Source organism: Curcuma longa, chromosome 18 (assembly GCF_044706935.1).
Source record: "Curcuma longa cultivar G26 ecotype Majalengka, Jawa Barat chromosome 18, ITB_CL_G26_1.1, whole genome shotgun sequence".
NCBI lineage: Eukaryota > Viridiplantae > Streptophyta > Magnoliopsida > Zingiberales > Zingiberaceae > Curcuma > Curcuma longa.
The window spans coordinates 6,060,536-6,079,496 of NC_133878.1; the positions used below are offsets into that span (position 1 = coordinate 6,060,536).

At 42.1% G+C, this 18,961-nt stretch overlaps 2 protein-coding genes across 2 annotated transcripts; both read right to left on the bottom strand.

Annotated features, from left to right (window-relative positions):
- Positions 1-9,836: 9,836 nt before the first annotated feature.
- LOC141812149 (uncharacterized) lies at positions 9,837-11,669 on the bottom strand. The gene is made up of 3 exons (XM_074700183.1): positions 11,220-11,669; positions 10,898-11,159; positions 9,837-10,057 (listed from the first exon to the last, which is right to left on the bottom strand). The coding sequence occupies exons 1-3, from the start codon at positions 11,667-11,669 to the stop codon at positions 9,837-9,839; spliced, it is 933 nt and encodes a 310-aa protein (XP_074556284.1).
- Positions 11,670-13,025: 1,356 nt separating this feature from the next.
- Positions 13,026-13,415, bottom strand: LOC141812150 (uncharacterized). Its single transcript, XM_074700185.1, has one exon. The coding sequence runs from the start codon at positions 13,413-13,415 to the stop codon at positions 13,026-13,028; it is 390 nt and encodes a 129-aa protein (XP_074556286.1).
- Between the last annotated feature and the right edge of the window lie 5,546 nt (positions 13,416-18,961).

Consider the following 18,961-nt stretch of genomic DNA (forward strand, 5'->3'; position numbering starts at 1 on the left):
AATGGAGTTTCCACTCAATGCAACTCATGATGTTTCACTACCATATGCTTGCATGTCTCCTAATCTCCACCACTATAAACACAAGTCTCCATGATTCCAAAGGCTTATCATATCCATGAAGAACAACTCATGTATATCACAATGAAGCACAAGGAAACAAGATATATAAAGAGATGGTATGAATGTGGAAGAAAGAAGACATAAAACAATGAACTGTTATGATGTTAAACATGCCCATTAACAGTGCTTACAAGAATTTCACTTCCTTCTCCCTAAAAGATAAACAACTCTCATTCTCCTCTTCCTTGGATGCGCATCCAAACCTACTACTCATCATCATCTCATCACACTCCACTTCTAGAAAAATTGCACATCATATCAATGATTTTATTATTATTTTTTTTTCAACAAAATTTCTTTTCAATGAAATTTTTTTTTCTTTTTTTTTTTTTCAGAATTTCTTTTTTTTTGTTTTGTCTTTTTTTTGGAATTGTTTTTTTTTTTTTTTCTTTTTTTGATTTTTTTTTCAACCAATCTAAAAAAAAAACCTATCTACAAATCATGATATGATGTGCTATTACATACAAGTCTCTCAACAACACCTCAAATCATTCTCAACAAAAATATGGCTTCAAAGAAAATAAAGCATGGTTCAACCATGGTGATCAAGCACGGCTCACTCATGCTATCAATTATATCTAGCCTCATTTTTTTTTTCAAAACCACTTTTCCTCATTTTCAACATCTCCTCTATAAATGTACATCTCCTCCCCCACACTTAAAATTTGACCGTCTCGGGCAATAAATTTAACAAGATAACAATACATTATTTCAATCAAGATATACCAAGAGGGTCATGTATAATAAGGGAAAAGAGTGCAACTATCAAAGAGGTAAAAGAAGAAGACATTTACATAAAGAGAAGATAGCATGACAAGTTCTAGAGTTTCAAGAGTGTAGAGATAGCCTTCATCATCATCATCACATAACTTATGATATTGTGGTCTCAAAAAGAAGCATAGCAAGTTCTAGAGTTTCACAACATGAGTGCATATCACACAACAAGGAGAAAAATGATTAAATCATCCTCGCTAGGTGTATAAAGTCATCAAGCAAAGTCAATCAATTAGAATCCATCACCACACTAATGACCTTATGCACAAAAAATATCCAAGCATGTCATAAAATCCAAAACATGATAATCAAACTTAACTAACTTTCACATCCCATAAAGAATGATACGAGCATTTTAAGGAAATGAAACTTAAATTCCAAACACTATGTGTAAATGAAAATACTATGTATCTTATTCACCAAAACATGAATGCAAACAAAACAAAACAACTAAAGCAGGAAATAAAGAGAGAGAATAAAAAATGAACTCCCCTCAAGTTGGGTAGGTAGCATCCATGATGTCCACGTCATCCACCTCTAGCTCCTTTAGTTCTTCAAAATATTTCTTGAGCCGATGGACATAATCCTTTGATTCATTTATGCCTCACTTTGTACAGAATAATTTGGTAGATCCATGCCTTTTTCATTCTTGTAGGCTCCAACTCATCTTTCTTCACGACACCAAAAATTAATAGTTTAAGCCTCCATGGTGGTTTTCTAAATGAATTCACATTTTTCACCAAATAAACTCTATATATGCAAATGGTAGGATTAATCCCAATCATATCATCCAATGTTCACCCTGTAGCTTCTTTTTGCTGCCTCAGATCTTGCAATAAATTTTTCTCCTGCTTTGATATTAAATCTTGGGCAATAATAATTAGTGGACTCTCATTTTCTTCCAAATAATCTGGTAAAGGCTTCAACTCCAACTGTGACTGCTCAGTAGATATGGGTGATTCCTGGAGCTCAGTGCAATCCCCTACACTCACATATCTATCCTCTAAATTCTCTAATACGTCAATCAATAATGGTGGTCCCTGGGGTTCAGTATAATCTCCTACACTTATTTGGTTATATTCAACTGCAAGTGAATCAGAGCTAATCTCCATATTAACTTCCTCAGTAGCCAATGCATCCTCTCCATCATCCAAAATGAAATCAACCTGTGACACTATGTCTCTTGAATTTTGTTCACCATTAACCGTTGTAAAGTCCATTTCAGGGCTGATTTGTGTGGGAAAATGAGTTGCTGGAATTTCTTCATGAGAATCTGATTTTTGAGTGCTTGGACTTGAAGTAGACTCCCCACTTTCCAAAATTATTTCACTAAAATTTTCTTCAGGGTTTGGAAATTCTTGAGAAGGTAATTGACTTGATCTTTGAGCTTGTATTTGATTCATGCTACTTACAAGTTGTCCAAGTTTTCATTCAAGATTTTGCAAGGTTGTAGCAGCTCTTTGTTGATTTTGTTGTTGTCGTAACATTTGCTGCATTAACTCCTCTATCCTTTATTGTTATTGAATAAACTCACTAGAATTCTCATAGTCGTCTTGGTTTGAGTTTGAGTTTTGTTGATCTTGAAATGAGATGGGCTGTTGAAAAGGAAGCTGAAAACTTTGTGAATTATGTCCATTTTGATATGGCTGCAGTTGGAATTGATTTGGGGGTTGAATTGATTGATTTTAATGCTGAAAATTTCCTTGAAAGTTCAATGAATGTTGTTGAAAATTGTTGCCTTGAAAACTTTGATTTTGGGGCTGTTGAAAATTGCTGAAAATTCTGGTTTTGGAAGCTTTGAATTGACTGCTCAAAATTTTGAAATGGTTGCTGAAATTGTTGTTGGAATTGAGGCTACGAATACTGAAGTTGTTGCTGAAAATTCTGATTCTGATGTTGAAATTGTTGATCCACATATTGAAAACCTTGATAAGGTTGTTGGAATTCATATGGAGGTTGTCCACTTTGAAATTGTTGTTGAAAACCTTGATAAGATTCCTGTAAATAAAAATTTTACTGTTGAAATTGTGGACACTGTGGTTGTTGGTAAAGTGAGTTTCCATATATTTTGTAAACCAACAATAATCAAAGCAACAATAAAGAAACATGAGAATGTGCACAAACTCAAATCAAACAATCTCTGGATCAAATTCAAATAATGGTTCCTTAGATGTTCTTGTCATGCACTCTTATTTCACCTGAAATTAAGCAACCAAAACAACTAGGTGTAGAAATAATGTCTGACAAGTTCAAGTATAATAAGGAATTGAGGCAATAAAAGTTATTGAAAATGAAAAGAAAATAATCAAAATCTAGAAATACCTAACACCTCTATCAATCCCCAGCAACGGTGCCAAAAATTGACGCGCGCTCAGATCATCATTATAAAATGAGCACGTCAACTTAATTTATACCGAATCCCCTAACTAAGTAGTATAGGGTAACTCAAGTCGTCTCCCAAACGATTGTAGACGGTGTACGGTAATTCTAGTGGTTATTAGACAATTGGAGATTTGGATTTTTCTCTTTTGTATTGGATGGGGGGTTGTTGTTTTGAGTTCTAAATCTAAAGAACAAAAAGAACACTAAGCATTGTAGATAGAGTTACGATTACAAAAGTGCTAAAAATAAAATGCATTAACTAAGTAAGGAAGTGCGTCAACAAATTAAATAAATGCATCAACAAGTAAACAAAGGAAAACTAAGAACAATCAATATCCAAAACTGTAAGGGGAATTTAAACAAATATCTAATGTGTAGAATTTAATCTAAGCTGATAAATAGACAATAAAATGACTCTCCCAATGTCCCTGGCCAGAGGTGGATGCGAAGCGACAAAACTCCACGAAAGGATGCGGCAACGATGGAACTCCCAACTCCGATGCAAACTCCGTGTGGTTGAAGCGGTAGGTGAAATGGTATAAAGGAACAAGGAACCCCCTTGACTCCTTGGTGGATGGAAGATGGTCAGATTTGAAGATGAAACCCCCGTTGACTTCTTTTCGGCGGTGGTGATGGGTAGGATGATGATGACGGTGAAAGGAAAGTGGCAGCTAGCCCCTAGGTCAGGTCCAAAGGGAAGAATACCTTTTTCTTGACAAAAATCAGCCTTTATACCCCCTTGAACTGCTCCGCGACACGGCCGTGCCTCAAGGCACGGCCTGGGGTAAGCACCCCCCTGGAAACGAGGCACGGGTGTGCCTCTAGGCACGCCCCTGTGAAAAGAGGCACGGCCGTGCCTCTTAGGCACGACCTAGAATATGAGATTTTCTGTAAGTGAGGCACATCCATAGCTTTTATCATAACTTAGAGGCCGAATCTGTCTGAACTCGCTGAATCAAAGTTGTAGATCTTGAAGTTATCTTCATTTTGGTAGGTATCATGTCCCATGGTTCCATCAGAGCTAAGAGTTATGCCTATTTTAATTTTGGTCTGCAGAAATGTCCAAAGGAGGCACGACCGTGTTTCGGCTTGGAAAGGTGAGGCACGGACTTGGCAATATGAGGCACGGCCGTGCCTCATGAGGCATGGCCTGGAGAAGTCACTTTTCTGTTAAATAGGCACGGCCGTGCCTATTAGACACAGCCTAGAGAGGGTGACCTTCGGTAAGATAGACACGGCCCGGATTAGGAAGTATTTTGTAGAAGTGACATTTCCGCGCCTTTTAGCATGGCTTAGAGAAAGAATCCATGGTTGCACTCTGAAGAAAAGTTATAGATCTTGAAGTTCTCATCATTTTGATATATGGCACGTCCCATGGTTTCATCTGAGCTAAATGTTATGGCTATTTTAGTTTTAGTCTGCAGAGTAGTCCGGCTGAGGCGTGATTGTGTCTTGACCCCTGGGAAGATGAGGCACGGCCGTGCCTTGTGAGACACGGCCTGGGCAAGGTGAGGCACGGCCATGCCTTGTGAGGCACGGCCTGGAGAGGTGGAACATGGCCCTGGGAGCCTCTAAAACACTCCAAATGACCTCTAAACACTTCCAAATGCGCTCCAACTTCATCCAACTTCATAGCTCTTTGAGTATCCTACAAATATACATGGAAAATGTTAGATTCGACTCAAAATTTATAGGAATAAGCAATAGGGTCCAAAATAAGTTCCTACTCGTAATATGTGTTAATATTCAATAGTTACACAACGAGAGGGTCAAAAACATCAAGTATCAGGGCCAAAATAAACTATGAAAATGAGTGTTATCACTTGCTCAGGTCAAAGATCTGGCGGAAGCCGCTTCAGAAAAGGAGCGACAATTTCAAGAAGAACGCTCTAAGTGGCAAGCCGATCTGAGCGTTGCCTCTCAGGAGTAGATCCACCTGACCCAATAATTGATCGAAGCTCAGGAGAAGGGGGTGGAGCTGAGCCTTAAGTTGGAGGGCGTTGAAGCGGCCCAGGGAGTGGCTCAAGCAGAATTGGAAGTGGCAAGAGCCGAACTGACCGAATACCGAGCCGGTGAGATGGCTCGGTTGGCCGAACATAAGAAGAAATTCCTGTGATCCCCTGAATTTTTTGATCTATTATCTCGCCGATCAGGAAAAATGCTGGAATATGAGTTCAACGGGGCTTTGCGCTAGCTTATAAGGGCCAAAATTATCTTTCGAGATCAAGACTTCAGCTGTTTAGATATCAAGAAGGTTTGGAATGAGCTGCCGGAAACCGAGACAAGCGACGCACATCCTAAGGCCTCGCAAGACTTGGAACACCCAACCAAGACGAACTAGATATAAATTCCATTGTTTAATGTCTATCTTTTGTATTGGATTCCATCCTTCTGTTCTTTTGATCTGTAACTAAAATATTTCGAATGAGAAAGTGCACTTTTTATTTTGGATCATGACATTCCAGGTTTGTGTCCTTAGTTAGTACCAATCATGGATTATCTAGTGGTCCTCACAAGAGAGTGAGGACAAGTAAGGTGAGGTTGATATAAAAAGATTAGGCCGAACGAGACGCGCGAGTTTAGGTCAAGGTCGAGCAGAGCTAGCTGCGCTGAACTGTTAATGTTCAATGTAGGGCAAGAATCAATAATTCAAAGGGATACAGGGTGAGGACACAAATCTTTCAGCTCATGTAAAGCTTAGATAATCATATTCCGAGCCGAGATGAGGGGATCGTGCGGACCAAGCAATCCTAACTAATCAATGGGGGTCTATCTGAAGTTCCCGGTGTGGTTGGCTCGGGGACCAACCGTAGAGGTGCATTATTGTCGAATCTGATACTTGCAGACAGGTGAAGAGTAGTGGGGAGATGAGCATTTATCCGTGGGGGGCCCATCCAGCGACTGTAGGGCTTCACACATGTCTCTTACACCAGATGTGAAAGGAGGCGTAAGGTGAACCGCCACACACCTTTCCTTTCGTACTTACTAGGCATTGATGATGCTACTCATCATAGGGTTAGCGATAAAATCTTCCTAGGAAATGACGCATGATGGCAGCTTATCTTTCATTTTCGGCGTTCAAGAGGTCTTAATGGCACAGATCCCTATATAATCAATGGTTAGGGCATGCGTTATCAGACGGTACTGATGTCAATCGCAGGGCTATATATACTAGGGATACTTCAGTTTTTCAACTACTCTCTGAAGCTTCCCCACTCTTTATTCCGTTTCTTTTATCATCAAAGAGAAACCATGATCCGCGCTGCCATGGAATGCCACCTGAGGAGGCTTATAGGGAGCGAGATGGGCAATCACTACAGCTCGAGACTTTCGTCGACGAATGATGATATTTTTGTTGTCTCTACCCCCTTTTCTCCCTTTTTTTTGTACTCCACCTCAAATGAATGAACCTCAGTTGTCCGTATAATGATGTTATGGTTCTGAATCAACTGAACCATCAACGAATACAGGACTTCTAAAGTTAACAGTGACTAGGGAGGTTTTTGAAAAATGGTCACACGCCTGTAATGGAATATGCGTTCATCTCGATGTAGATGTCACATCTTATCCAACGGCTGTGGGGTTACGCACGCTCCTCTGCCACTTGAATGTGACTGGTGGTATAAGGCGAATCGCCATACCCCTCGTCTTTCATACTCACTAGGCAAGGGTGGCACAGATCCACAGACAATCGACAGAGAAAGAGGGTATGATCGGACGATCCCCTATCATGCCTAAGGATTATATATCAGAGGTTCTTTGGCTCGTCGATCATTATTCGAGGTTTCCTTATTCCTTATCGTGCATTTTGGCCCTTAATCCAACCGGTCCCCACGAGCAATCATGGACAATGTTATCGTGGAGAGGCAGTTGAGGCAACTAAGGGAGGAGAAGGAAGAAGCGAAGTATGAGGCAGGAAATAGGCACTAAGGGCATCGTTATATTGTGGGAAAGCACTGAGGCTCGAATGGGAATTGGACGAGGCCGACGAGCGGATTAGGAGGCTCGAGCGAGCACTAGCCGAGGCTGCTGGCCAAGCACGGAGGCTTGAGAGGGAGGTCGCCGAGGCAGGCGAGCGAACCAAACAACTCGAGCAAGAGCTGGCCGGGGCCACTGGACAAGCGCTGAGGATTGACAGGGATCTTGATGAGGCCTTGGAACGAACGTGGGCGCTAGAGCGGAAGCTGGCCAAGGTGGATCCTGCCTACGCTTCGTCCCTGCTGCCGTCACCGAGAAGTTGGCGCGACTGGGACGAATAGGACAATGATTAGGGGTTTATTTCATTTCATTTTTCCGCTCTATTTACTTTGTACTGCTTCCATATCACAATGAATGAAAATGAAGTTTATAGTTAATTTTAAGTTGCTGGGCCGTCCTGCTTTAAGCAAACAGGACTAAACCATCGCGGTCTAGTTGAACTTGGGTCATCCATGTGAGAGCTGAAAGAACTAAATCATTGCTAAGTCATACTGGGAGGATCCCCTAAGAGACCCCTTAGATATCACAACCATGGGCATGCGAGGCCAAAAGGGCCACAGACAAAGGACCACAGACCCCTACAACCTAACAATCCCCCCTCAAACAAAAGACCACAGACCCCCCTCAAACGGAAAGCCTCCATTTGATGTCTGAATCCTCGATCCACCAGGACTTTCTGCCCCTCGGTTCACCCGACCTACTAGGACTTCCTGCCCCTCGGTCCACCCGACCTATTAAGACTTTCTTCCTAGCCGCAACTAGGACTTTCCGCCCCTTGGTCCACCCGACCTACTAGGACTTCCTGCCTAGTCGCAACTAGGACTTTCTGCCCCTGCCCCTCGGTCCACGCGACCTACTATGACTTCCTGCCTGGTGTCTGGTCCTCTTGATTCAGACTTTGGAGCACTCACTTCTATTGTTTAAATGTTCAACCTACATGGTTAGATCTGGATCATCGCTCTTCCGGTGGTTAGTCCGGTGAAGAGCGGCTTGGCTCTGATACCACTTGTTAGTACCGATGGAATCAAAATATCTTCACAATGGCATGATATTGTCCACTTTGGGCCTAAGCCCTCATGACTTTGTTCTTGGGCTCTCCCCAAAAGGTCTCATACCAATGGAGATATCTTTCATCCTTTTAAACTCATGATCTTTTCCATGTGTTTTAGAGGTGGGACTATGTTTGTACCCTTGCAACCCAACAATCCCCCCCTCAAACAAAGGACCACAGGCCCCCCTCAAATGGAAAGTCTTCGTTTGATGTCTGAATCCTCGACCCACTAGGACTTTCTGCCCCTCGGTTCACCCAACCTACTAGGACTTCCTGCCCCTCGGTCCACCCGACCTATTAGGACTTCCTGCCTAGCCGCAACTAGTACTTTCCGTCCCTTGGTCCACCCGACCTACTTACTTCCTGCCTAGTCGGACTTTCTGCCCCTCGGTCCATCCGACCTACTAGGACTTCCTGCCTGGTATCTAGTCCTCTTGATTTAGACACGGGAGCCCTAACTTTCATTGTTTAAATGTTCAACCCACATGGTTAGATCTGGATCATAGCTCTTCCGGTGGTTAGTCCGATGAAGAGCGGCCTCACTCTGATACCACTTGTTAGTACCGATGGAATCAAAATATCTCCACAATGGCTTGATATTGTCCACTTTGGGCCTAAACCCTCATGACTTTGTTCTTGGGCTCTCCCCAAAAGGTCTCATCCCAATGGAGATATTTTTCATCCTTTTAAACTCATGATTTTTTCTATGTGTTTTAGATGTGGGACTATGTTTGCACCCTTGCAAGCCAACAATCCCCCCCTCAAACAAAGGACCACAGGCCCCCCTCAAACGGAAAGCCTCCGTTTGATGTCCGAATCCTCGACCCACCAGGACTTTCTGCCCCTCGGTCCACCCGACCTACTAGGACTTCCTGTCTGGTGTTTGGTTCTCTTGATTCAGACACGGGAGTACTCACTTTCATTATTTAAATGTTCAACCCACATGGTTAGATCTGGATCATGGCTCTTCCGGTGGTTAGTCCGGTGAAGAGCGGCCTCACTCTGATACTACTTGTTAGTACCGATGGAATCAAAATATCTCTACAATGACATGATGTTGTCCACTTTGGGCCTAAGCCCTCATGGCTTTGTTCTTGGGCTCTCCCCAAAAGGTCTCATCCCAATGGAGATATCTTTCATCCTTTTAAACTCATGATCTTTTTCATGTGTTTTAGATGTGAGACTATGTTTGCACCCTTACAACCCAACATTGAAGACCTATTTTTATTTATGAGATGCAGAGTTACATGTTACATATCAAGTATGGTAGGGGCGCAAGTGTGTAGCATGCCATGGCCTCAGAAGCTCCTTCTCTTGGGCGTCGGCCAAGTAGTAAGATCTGCCAGTGAGCCGACAAATGACTCGGTAAGGTCCTTCCCATCACGGCTCGAGCTTCCCGACCTCTCCCATGGGCTTTCTCTTTTTCCACACAAAGTCTCCAACGTGGAAGGTGCGGGGAATTACTCGTTTATTGTAGACTTGGCTCATGCGCAGCCGGTAAGCTTGGAGTTGTTTGGAGTCGTCTGTTTGTTTAATCTTGAGTTTCAATAATGAGATCGAGCTCCACAGCTCTTTGAGCAGCGTTGGCGTCCGCATCGGTATAGGATTCGATCCGTGTTGAAGCACATCCGATCTCGATTAGCACCACGACCTTGCCTCCATAGACGAGATGGAAGGGTGTCAGGTCAGTGCTATTCCGGGGTGTGGTTCGATACACCCATAGGATGTCAGGAAGTTCTTCGATCCAAGAGCCTGAGGAATGATCTAATTTAGTTTTTAACCCACGGAGTAGTTCTCTATTGATGACTTCAGTTTGCCCATTACTTTGTGGATAATACACGGAAGTAAATGCTTGCTGGATTCCCAAGCCATGACACCATTCTGCGAGCTTTCGACCTTGAAATTGCCTTCTATTGTGAGATACCAACTTGCGGGGGATGCCAAACCAACATACAATATTCTTCTAAAGGAATTTTAGGATACTTCATTCTGTGATCTGTGCCAAGGGCTTAGCCTCCACCCATTTGAAAAAATAGTCCACTATGACTAGTAAGAATTTCTTTTGGCCCGAGCCGATAGGCAAGGGGCCGACAATATCCATGCCCCACTGGTTAAAGGGGCAAGAAACGGTAGAAGTCTTTAGCGGTTCAGTTGGGTGGTGGGATAAAGCTTGATGTTTCTGACAACTGGAGCAGGTGTTGACAAGTTTGGTTGAATCAGCTTGCAAGGTAGGCCAGAAATACCCCACCAGCAAGACCTTCCGAGTCAGGGTTCATCCTCCCGTGTGACCACCACAACATCTCTGGTGTATTTCACGCATAACATAATCTGCTTCATTAGGCCCAAGATATTTGAGCAACGGTCGAGAAAAGGCTCGCTTATACAGAGTATCTCCAATCAGGGTGAATCGACTGACTCGTCGATGGAGAATCCGAGCTTGCTCTGCATCGTTGGGTAAGGGACCTCCCTTAAGGAGGGCAATGATAGGATCTCTCCAATTAGCCAGCTCGATATGTTGAGACGCCTGATCAATGTGTCCAATGAGTTGTTCCTACACTAGAGGTTCTTCAATGCTCCATGTTGCTAGCATACTATCTAATTTTGCCAACTCGTCTGTCTTCTGGTTATCCGCTCGGGGCACTTTCTGCACTATCACTTGCTGGAATTCAACCTTTAACTTGTCCACTGCATCCGCATAATGCTTGAGTCGTTCATTGTGAACTTCGAAGGTCCCCTTAATCTGTTGATCCACCAGTTGAGAATCTGAATGGATGACTACTTTGGATGCACCCATATGCCAAGCGGCTTGGAGGCCTGCCAGTACTGCTTCATATTCAGCTTCATTGTTGGTGACCTGGAATTGCAATTTCACACCGAGTTATATGGTATCTCCTTGCGGCGAGCATAGCAGCACCCCTACTCCACTGCCCTTCTTATTAGCAGAGCCATCCACGAACACTTTCCAAGTTTCTGTTGACTCATGCCCCGTTATTTCAGTTAAGAAATCGGCCAAAGCTTGGACCTTGATGGCAGTTCGAGAAAGATATTGAATGTCATATTCACTCAACTCAGTTGTCCATTTGACGAGCCTTTCAAAAGCGTCTAGATTGAGTAGAATTCGACCCAACCCGCTATTGGTGAGCACCACAATTGGGTGTGACAGAAAATAAGGGCGCAGCCGCCGAGCCATCAAGGTGAGTGCTAGAGCCAGCTTCTCTAAGGAGGTGTAACGAGTTTCTGCATCTTTTAACAAGTGGCTTGCAAAATAGATTGGGAGCTGTGTCTGCCCCTCATGCTTAACTAGGACCGAACCCAGCGCCTCATCAGAGGCGGAGAGATAGATCCATAATGGTTCTCGAGGCATGAGTTTGGCCAAAATGGGAAATTTAGCCAGGTACTACTTCAGATCCACAAAAGCCTTGTCACATTTATCGTTCCATGAAAATCGGGTGGCTCAGCGTAATATTTTGAAAAATGGTAGACTCCTAGCGGCTGAATGAGAAATGAAACAGGATAGAGCTATAATTCACCCCACCAGCCTTTACACCTCCTTAGTGTTTCTTGGAGGGGCCATGTCTCGTAGAGCTATGACTTTTTCTGGGTTAGCTTCAATCCCGCGCTCTATAATAATATACCCCAGGAAGCAACCACTCTTGACACCGAACAAACATTTATTTGAGTTTAACTTGAGACCGCATTCCCTCAAAGTGTTGAAAGTCTCCTCAATGTCGGTTGTAAGCTGCTCAGCATGGAGAGACTTAATCAAGATGTCGCCAACATAGACTTCCACATTACGACCCAGCTGCTGTCTGAAGACCCGATCCATGAGGCATTGATAAGTGGCGCCAGTATTTTTGAGTCCAAATGGCATGATGGTGTAACAAAAGGTGCCACCAGCGGTGACGAAGTTAACTTTTTCCTGATCTTCTTTAGCAAGAGGGATTTGATGGTATCCCTGATAAGTATCCATCATGCATATGAGCTCATGTCCAGAAGTAGAGTCCACCAGCTGGTTTATTCTGAGCAAGGGATAACAATCTTTGGGACAAGCTTTATTGAGGTCTCAGAAGTTAATACAAACCCGCCACTTACCGCCAGGTTTGGGCACCAACACGACGTTGGCCAACCTGGAGGGGAATTGCACCTCGCGTATTTTTTCGGCCTGCAAGAGCTTATTGATTTCTTCCCGTATTATCTTATTTTGGTCAGGCGAGAAGTGCCGCCATTTTTGTTTGACTAGCCGAGTCCCAGGAAGGAGATTCAACCGATGCTCCATGACCGTTGGCGCTACGCTAATGATTTCTATTGGCGACCACGCGAAGATATCGTGGTTTCAAGTCAAACACTCAACCAATTGTTCCTTTAGTGCAGCGGACAGGTCGACAGCTATTTGTGTGACCCGATCCGGCTGATCGGGCACCACTTGTATCTTGATCTTTTCTGGTGTTGGTAGTGTAAGGGGTGCATCTTGCACGGAATTGACCTTGGCCAGTCGCTTTCTTCGCACCGTGCGAAGGTCATTTTGGACCATGTCAATATAACATTTGCGAGCCATACTCTAATCGCCGTTGACCGATCTGACCTGATCATAAACAAGAAATTTCATCTTCTGATGAAAGGTAGAAATGACTGCCCCAAAAGAGCTAAGAGCAGGTCTCCCAAGGATGACGTTATAGGCAGAGGAGGCGTCTACCACTATGAAGAGGATACTACGGATTCGTCACAAGGACTGACTTCCCAGGGACAAGGGTAGCTGTATTTGTCCGAGGGGTCGGACTTCATGCCCCGTGAACCCAAATAAGGAGGTGCCCATAGGAAGCAATCCCTCCCGATCAATCTGCATTCTGTCAAAGGCGCCTTTGTAAAGGACATTAACAGAGCTGTTAGTATCCACAAAGACTCGAGCCACATCATAATTAGCTATCGTGGCTCGGATGACTAGGGCGTCATCATGAGGGACGATGACCCCTTCTAAATCCCTAGACCCGAACTGAATGGAAGGGCCATACTCCTGTCCGCGCCCCGGGTTGATACTATACGTCTCTAACCGACGTCTGTGAGCTTTACGGGCTTGATTGGAGTTCCCATCGGTTGGTCCTCCCGCGATCATATTGATCTCTCCTCGGTGGGCTCTATTATCTATATCATCCTGGCGATCATATTAATGTCCCCATCAGTGGACATCAAAAATATTTTCTTACATAGTGACCTGCTCGAGGAAATCTACATGGAGCAACCTCCGTGTTTTGTTGCTAAAGGGGGGGGGGGTCTTCTGGTCTTGTATGTCGCCTGCGAAAATCTTTATATGGCCTCAAACAGTTTTCCAGAGCATGGTTCGATAGATTTAGTACTATAATTCAACAGTTTGGATTGACTCTGAGTAAGGCTGACCATTCTATCTTTTATCGTCACTCATCTACTGATTGCATCTACTTAGCAGTTTATGTTGATGATATTGTTATCACAGATAGTGATCATCTCGAGATTTCACAGGTGAAACAACATCTTTTCAAACATTTTCAGACAAAAAATCTCGATAAACTTAAATATTTTTTGAGGATAAAGGTAGCACAGTCCAAAGATAGGATTATCATATCCCAAAGGAAGTATGCAATGAATATTCTAGAAGAAACAGACATGTTAAACTCAAAGATAGTTGACACACCTATGGATCCTAATGTCAAGCTCATGCCAAATCAGGGGGAGCCTCTTCCAGATCCTGAACGATACAGACGATTAGTAGGGAGATTAAGTTATCTTACTATTACTCGTCTGGATATCTTTTTTGCAGTAAGTGTGGGGTAAGTCAATTTCTCAACTCTCCATGCAAGGAACATTGGGATGCTATGACACGCATTATCCGATATATCAGAGGTGCTCCAGGAAAAGATCTTTTGTACGGAGATAAAAGACATATTCGAGTCATAGACTATTCTGATACAGATTGGGCAGGATCTCCCATTGATAGAAAATCTACTTCTGATTTTTGTATATTTGTCGAAGATAACCTTATTTCTTGGAAAAGTAAAAAAGCAGAATGTTGTGGCAAGATCCAGTGCAGAGACAGAATATCGAGCTATGGTCATAGCAAGCCAAGAGCTTATATGACTCAAACAATTACTTCAAGAGCTAAGATTTGGAGATATTACACAAATATCACTTATATGTGACAATCAAGCCGCCATGCATATCGCCTCGAATCCAGTTTTCCATGAGAGGACAAAACATATTAAAGTTGACTGTCACTTGTTAGAGAAAAAGTCATATCGGGTGAAATATCTACTAGTTTTGTTAACTCATAGGATCAACTAGCAAATATATTCACCAAGTCATTGAGAGGTCCTCGAATTAACTACATATGTAACAAGCTGGGTACATATGATTTATATTATCCAGTTTGAAATTAAATTGTATAATTCTCATAACAGTCTTAGGATCTACTTGAGTATTCCATTATACATCCATAACAGTAATTAAAGTACATATTGTGTTCACCCTGTATCCAATTGGCTACGAGAAGGAAGTAGTGTCCATATTTTCTTGTGTTCTGAACTCAATCTTTCAAGCTTCCAACACTTGTTGAAACTAATCCAGCGAAGAAAATATGGTTCGACCTATGAACATTTTGTACTTGTAATGAATGCATTATTTTGCATTTGAAAAGGTTCCTCTTCTTAATTCTTATGGATGTATTATTTCTAAGGTTGCTTTGCCTTCCTAGTCCATGGGAAAGACTGGTTGGTGGTACTTATGCGGGGCCGTTGCTTGCGGCCGACAAGGCGATCTCGTGTGGGGTCGTTGTTCGCGCGAGGTGACCTCACGTGCGGAGCTGTTGCTTGCGGTTGCACAAGGTCTGCGGTCAGTAATTGCATGAGGCCATCTTCTAGGGTTGCAAGAAGTGACCTCGCGCTTAGGGCCATTGTCGTCTGTCATCGTGTGAGGTGACGTTGTGACCGTACGAGGTGTCACTACAAAAATATAGGTTACTAGTAATGAATTTCAGCGACGAAATATTTTCATTCACTACAACAAAAATGACTTTCCGCAGCGCGTCATCCGCAGCGCACATCATAGGCGCGCCGTTAATAGTTGTTTTGACAGCGCACCCAATAAAATGCGCTGCGGATAATATCATATTTTTATCAACCACAGCGCGCAACAATAATACGCTGTTAAAAATACTTTTAACAGTGCACATTGTACGCCATTAAAATTATTTTTAACAGCGCATATTGTGCGTCGTTAAAAGTATTTTTAACAGCGTACAATGTGCGCTGTTAAAAATTTATATTGACAGCGTCCAATGTCTGCCATTAAAAATTTATAAATTATAACATTAATAATATTAATTTTAATTTCTTTTTAAAAAACTCTTAAATTTTAATTTTAATTTCTTTTAAAATACTGTAATGCCTTTTTTTTCCTATCCCATTTTAGATTTCCCCTTGCGCTCCTTTTCTCCGTCCCGCTTAGGTTTCCTCTTGCGCTCCAAATTTCTCTGAGCCCTAAACCCTCCCGCTTAGATTTCCCCTCCCGCCCCGCCGCCGCCGGAGATCCCTGCTCAACTGCTCCAGGCAGCTCCTCTCTACGCCGTCCTTCTCCCCGCCCCATCCGTTCGCTCTCTTGCTCTTCGTCGGCGCGTCGGTGCGAGGTGGCGGCGTGACCTTGTGGGAGGCGACGGGGACAAGGCAGTAGATTCGGCCCGGTGCAGGCAGGCGTGTGGTGGGAGGCGTGGTTCGGGTGCGCGAGCATGACGTCGGCGGCGGTGACCGGGGCTGGGATTTCGTCGACGTGGCCGCTGGGGTGAACGACACAGCTCCTCTGAAGCTTCGCGGAACCCTACCGCCGAACTCCTGCTTCGCCGCCGAATTCACCGGCGAAACCCTCGCTTGAATCAGAAATGATCTGCGCGAGTAAGATCCTCTTTCCTCTGTCCATCTGCAGTCTGTATGGTTTCTGTTCTTGCTCCTCCGGTGCAATTTAGGGTTATGACCACGCCTTTTCCCTCTTTTCCTTCTAGTCTCCGGCGAAGTGCTGGAGGAGCCGGTTGTTGCTAAGAGATCCGGGCTTCTCTTCGAGCAGCGGTTGATCAAGCACCATGTTGCAGTATGCTTTCCTCCGCCTCTTCTCCCCGTTGATTTTCCTAGTTCTTGTCTTTCGTTTTTGAAGGTCGAGTGGCTATTAGCTCGCTGGTATACTTCAGTTAGTCATCTTACATTTGACTTTTTTTTCTTGCTGTTTCTTTCTTAAGAATTGCTTAAGATGATTAAATTTATTGGTATGTGATAGATGTAAGTATTATCTATTTTGATTGTTAGGTTGATTAATCTGATATATTATATGGAAGATATAAAAATATATTTTTTAACACATCTTATAATGCATTATTACCTATATGCTCCATTATAGCTCAATTGGTCATTGTGTTTTAATACAAAGGAGATTACTGTTTCCTTACGAAGAAAAGGCATACCACATCCTTGGCTTTCTTGTTTCGTCTCAATACTCATGCATTCTAACTTTTGATTGGATGACTGGCTTTTGTGTAATAATAAAATGTGCTGATATATAATGTAAAATTCTACAGGCAAATGCTGAAACCGATGACAATATCACTCCATTGTTATCTGCTGTTGCAGCTGAATCACTTCCATGCTTGGAGTTGCTACTTGAGGTATAATTCTTTACATATCTGATTATGAAATTTTCTCAAAGTGGCAAGTTGTGTAACTATATGTTGTTTATCAAAGATCAATATTGGTCAGCTGTAATTTTCTGACTTTTCTCATAGAGTCTACTTGACATCCCTCTTGTCATTGCTTTACTTTGTTGCTTTTGCTAAATTGAACCATTCACATGTCTCATTAATTCGTTCATAACTATAGTCCTGAACTATACAAGTTGTTGAGGTTGAATATATGGAACGTGGTTCTAGACTTCTAGTATGGCTACATTGCTTTTAACACTCAAGTTCTTTCCAATATCTTAATTATTTCAAGCGCTATGAAATATCCATTCCAATATCTTTATTGTGATTATATATCAGAGTAAAATTTTGCTTATCAATATAGACATATTAAATATCAATGTGTTTTTTTGTGGGTTCAGAGATAACGATATATATTTTACTGTGGTTGATCTATATTGTTTTAGTGTGGTTGATCTATGTGATCTGTTTGTAGAATCTCCTCTCCATGGTTCACGGAAAATGTCTTGGAACTCCATAAGTACTATTCTCAATATTCAATTTTTTTTCTAAATTATTCCATGCTTCCTAACTTTGTTTGTAGAATTCCTTAAATTGTTATCTTAGTTCAAAATTTGCATACTTTTTTATAGGTTCTGGATGTTTCAAATAAGCCAAATGATCAAAGCAATTTAGGATCTCAAAGTTTTATGAAGATCATGAATATAGTAGGTGCTTAATTTGATTAACTTTCATTAAGATGGATATTAATTTTGTTAAATACATTCACTTATATTAATACTTCATTATAATTTAATTTGCAGGTGATAACTAAAAGCGAAGGTGTTCCTTATGGTTTTTACCCTGATCACAGATATCCAAGACGGGCAAGGGGAAGAAGAAAGCTCTTCCAATCAACAAGGATAGATTCATCAGCAAGATGTTTCTTCGCAGAGACTTTGTATTTTCGCAGAGATTCATCAACAAGGATAGATTCATTATCAAGAAAGCTCTTCCAGTCAACAAGTATATATGTGCTAAGTATCAGCACATATATACACATAACCTCACGTATTTTCTGTTTTTCTTTATGTTCAAAATAACAAAGTCTTGTAAGCTTATCAAAACAGATGTGAATGTTATATATAATTGTTGGATTATAAATGTGTAATTTTATATGGTATTTGTGTGTGGTATTTATGTTATTAATTATTTAAGTTTTGAGTTTATAATTGTGATTTGAATGGTTTAATTATTTTATTTTATCCACAGCGCATATTGCGCGCTGCGATTGATCACATCCGCAGCGTACATTGCGCGCTGTGGAAGCTCACATCCGCAGCGCGCAATGCACGCCGCGGAAGATCATATCCGCGGCGCGCATTGCGCGCTGCGGAAGCTCACATCCGCAGCGCGCATTGCGCGCTGCGGATGCGATCATTCGCGGCGTGCATTGCGCGCTGCGGATGCCTAACGACTTTTAACAGCTTGCAACTGTGCAGCGTGCGATGTGCACTGCGGATAGCATATTTGCGCGCTGCGGAAAGTCATTTTTGTTGTAGTGATTGCAATTTGATGATTAAATTAGCAGCAAACTCATATTTTATTATCAATTTACGATGAATTTTACGACGAAAATAATTAATTACAGAATTAGTAATGTAACGATTTTTGTTGTGAAAATCATCGTTCAATTTATATTTGTTGTAAAAATTATCGTAATTGTGAATTGTATCATAGATTGAGATAAAAATTAGACTTCTATCTGATTTGAGCAAATGGAAAATATATCAAAAAATGATCTGCAGAAGTAAACAGAGGCTAAAGAGTAGTCTCAAGAAAAGTCTTGAAATATTGATTTAGCAAATCACTTTAACTTTAAAAGATTGATTTATTTTTTTATTTCCTTTTTAGCTAAATCATTCTTTTATCAATTTATTCAACTATTAGGATCATGGATAAGCTTTGAT

Bases quoted from the DNA above. Each gene is read 5' to 3' on its own strand.
- LOC141812150 (XM_074700185.1), bottom strand. From the start codon at position 13,415: ATGATCGCGGGAGGACCAACCGATGGGAACTCCAATCAAGCCCGTAAA.
- LOC141812149 (XM_074700183.1), bottom strand. From the start codon at position 11,669: ATGCCTCGAGAACCATTATGGATCTATCTCTCCGCCTCTGATGAGGCG. The intron at 11,160-11,219 runs GTGCTGCTATGC...TTGCAATTCCAG, and splicing joins AGAAGGGCAGTGGAGTAGGG to GTCACCAACAATGAAGCTGA. The intron at 10,058-10,897 runs GTATGCTAGCAA...ATCATTCCTCAG, and splicing joins CGAGTTGGCAAAATTAGATA to GCTCTTGGATCGAAGAACTT.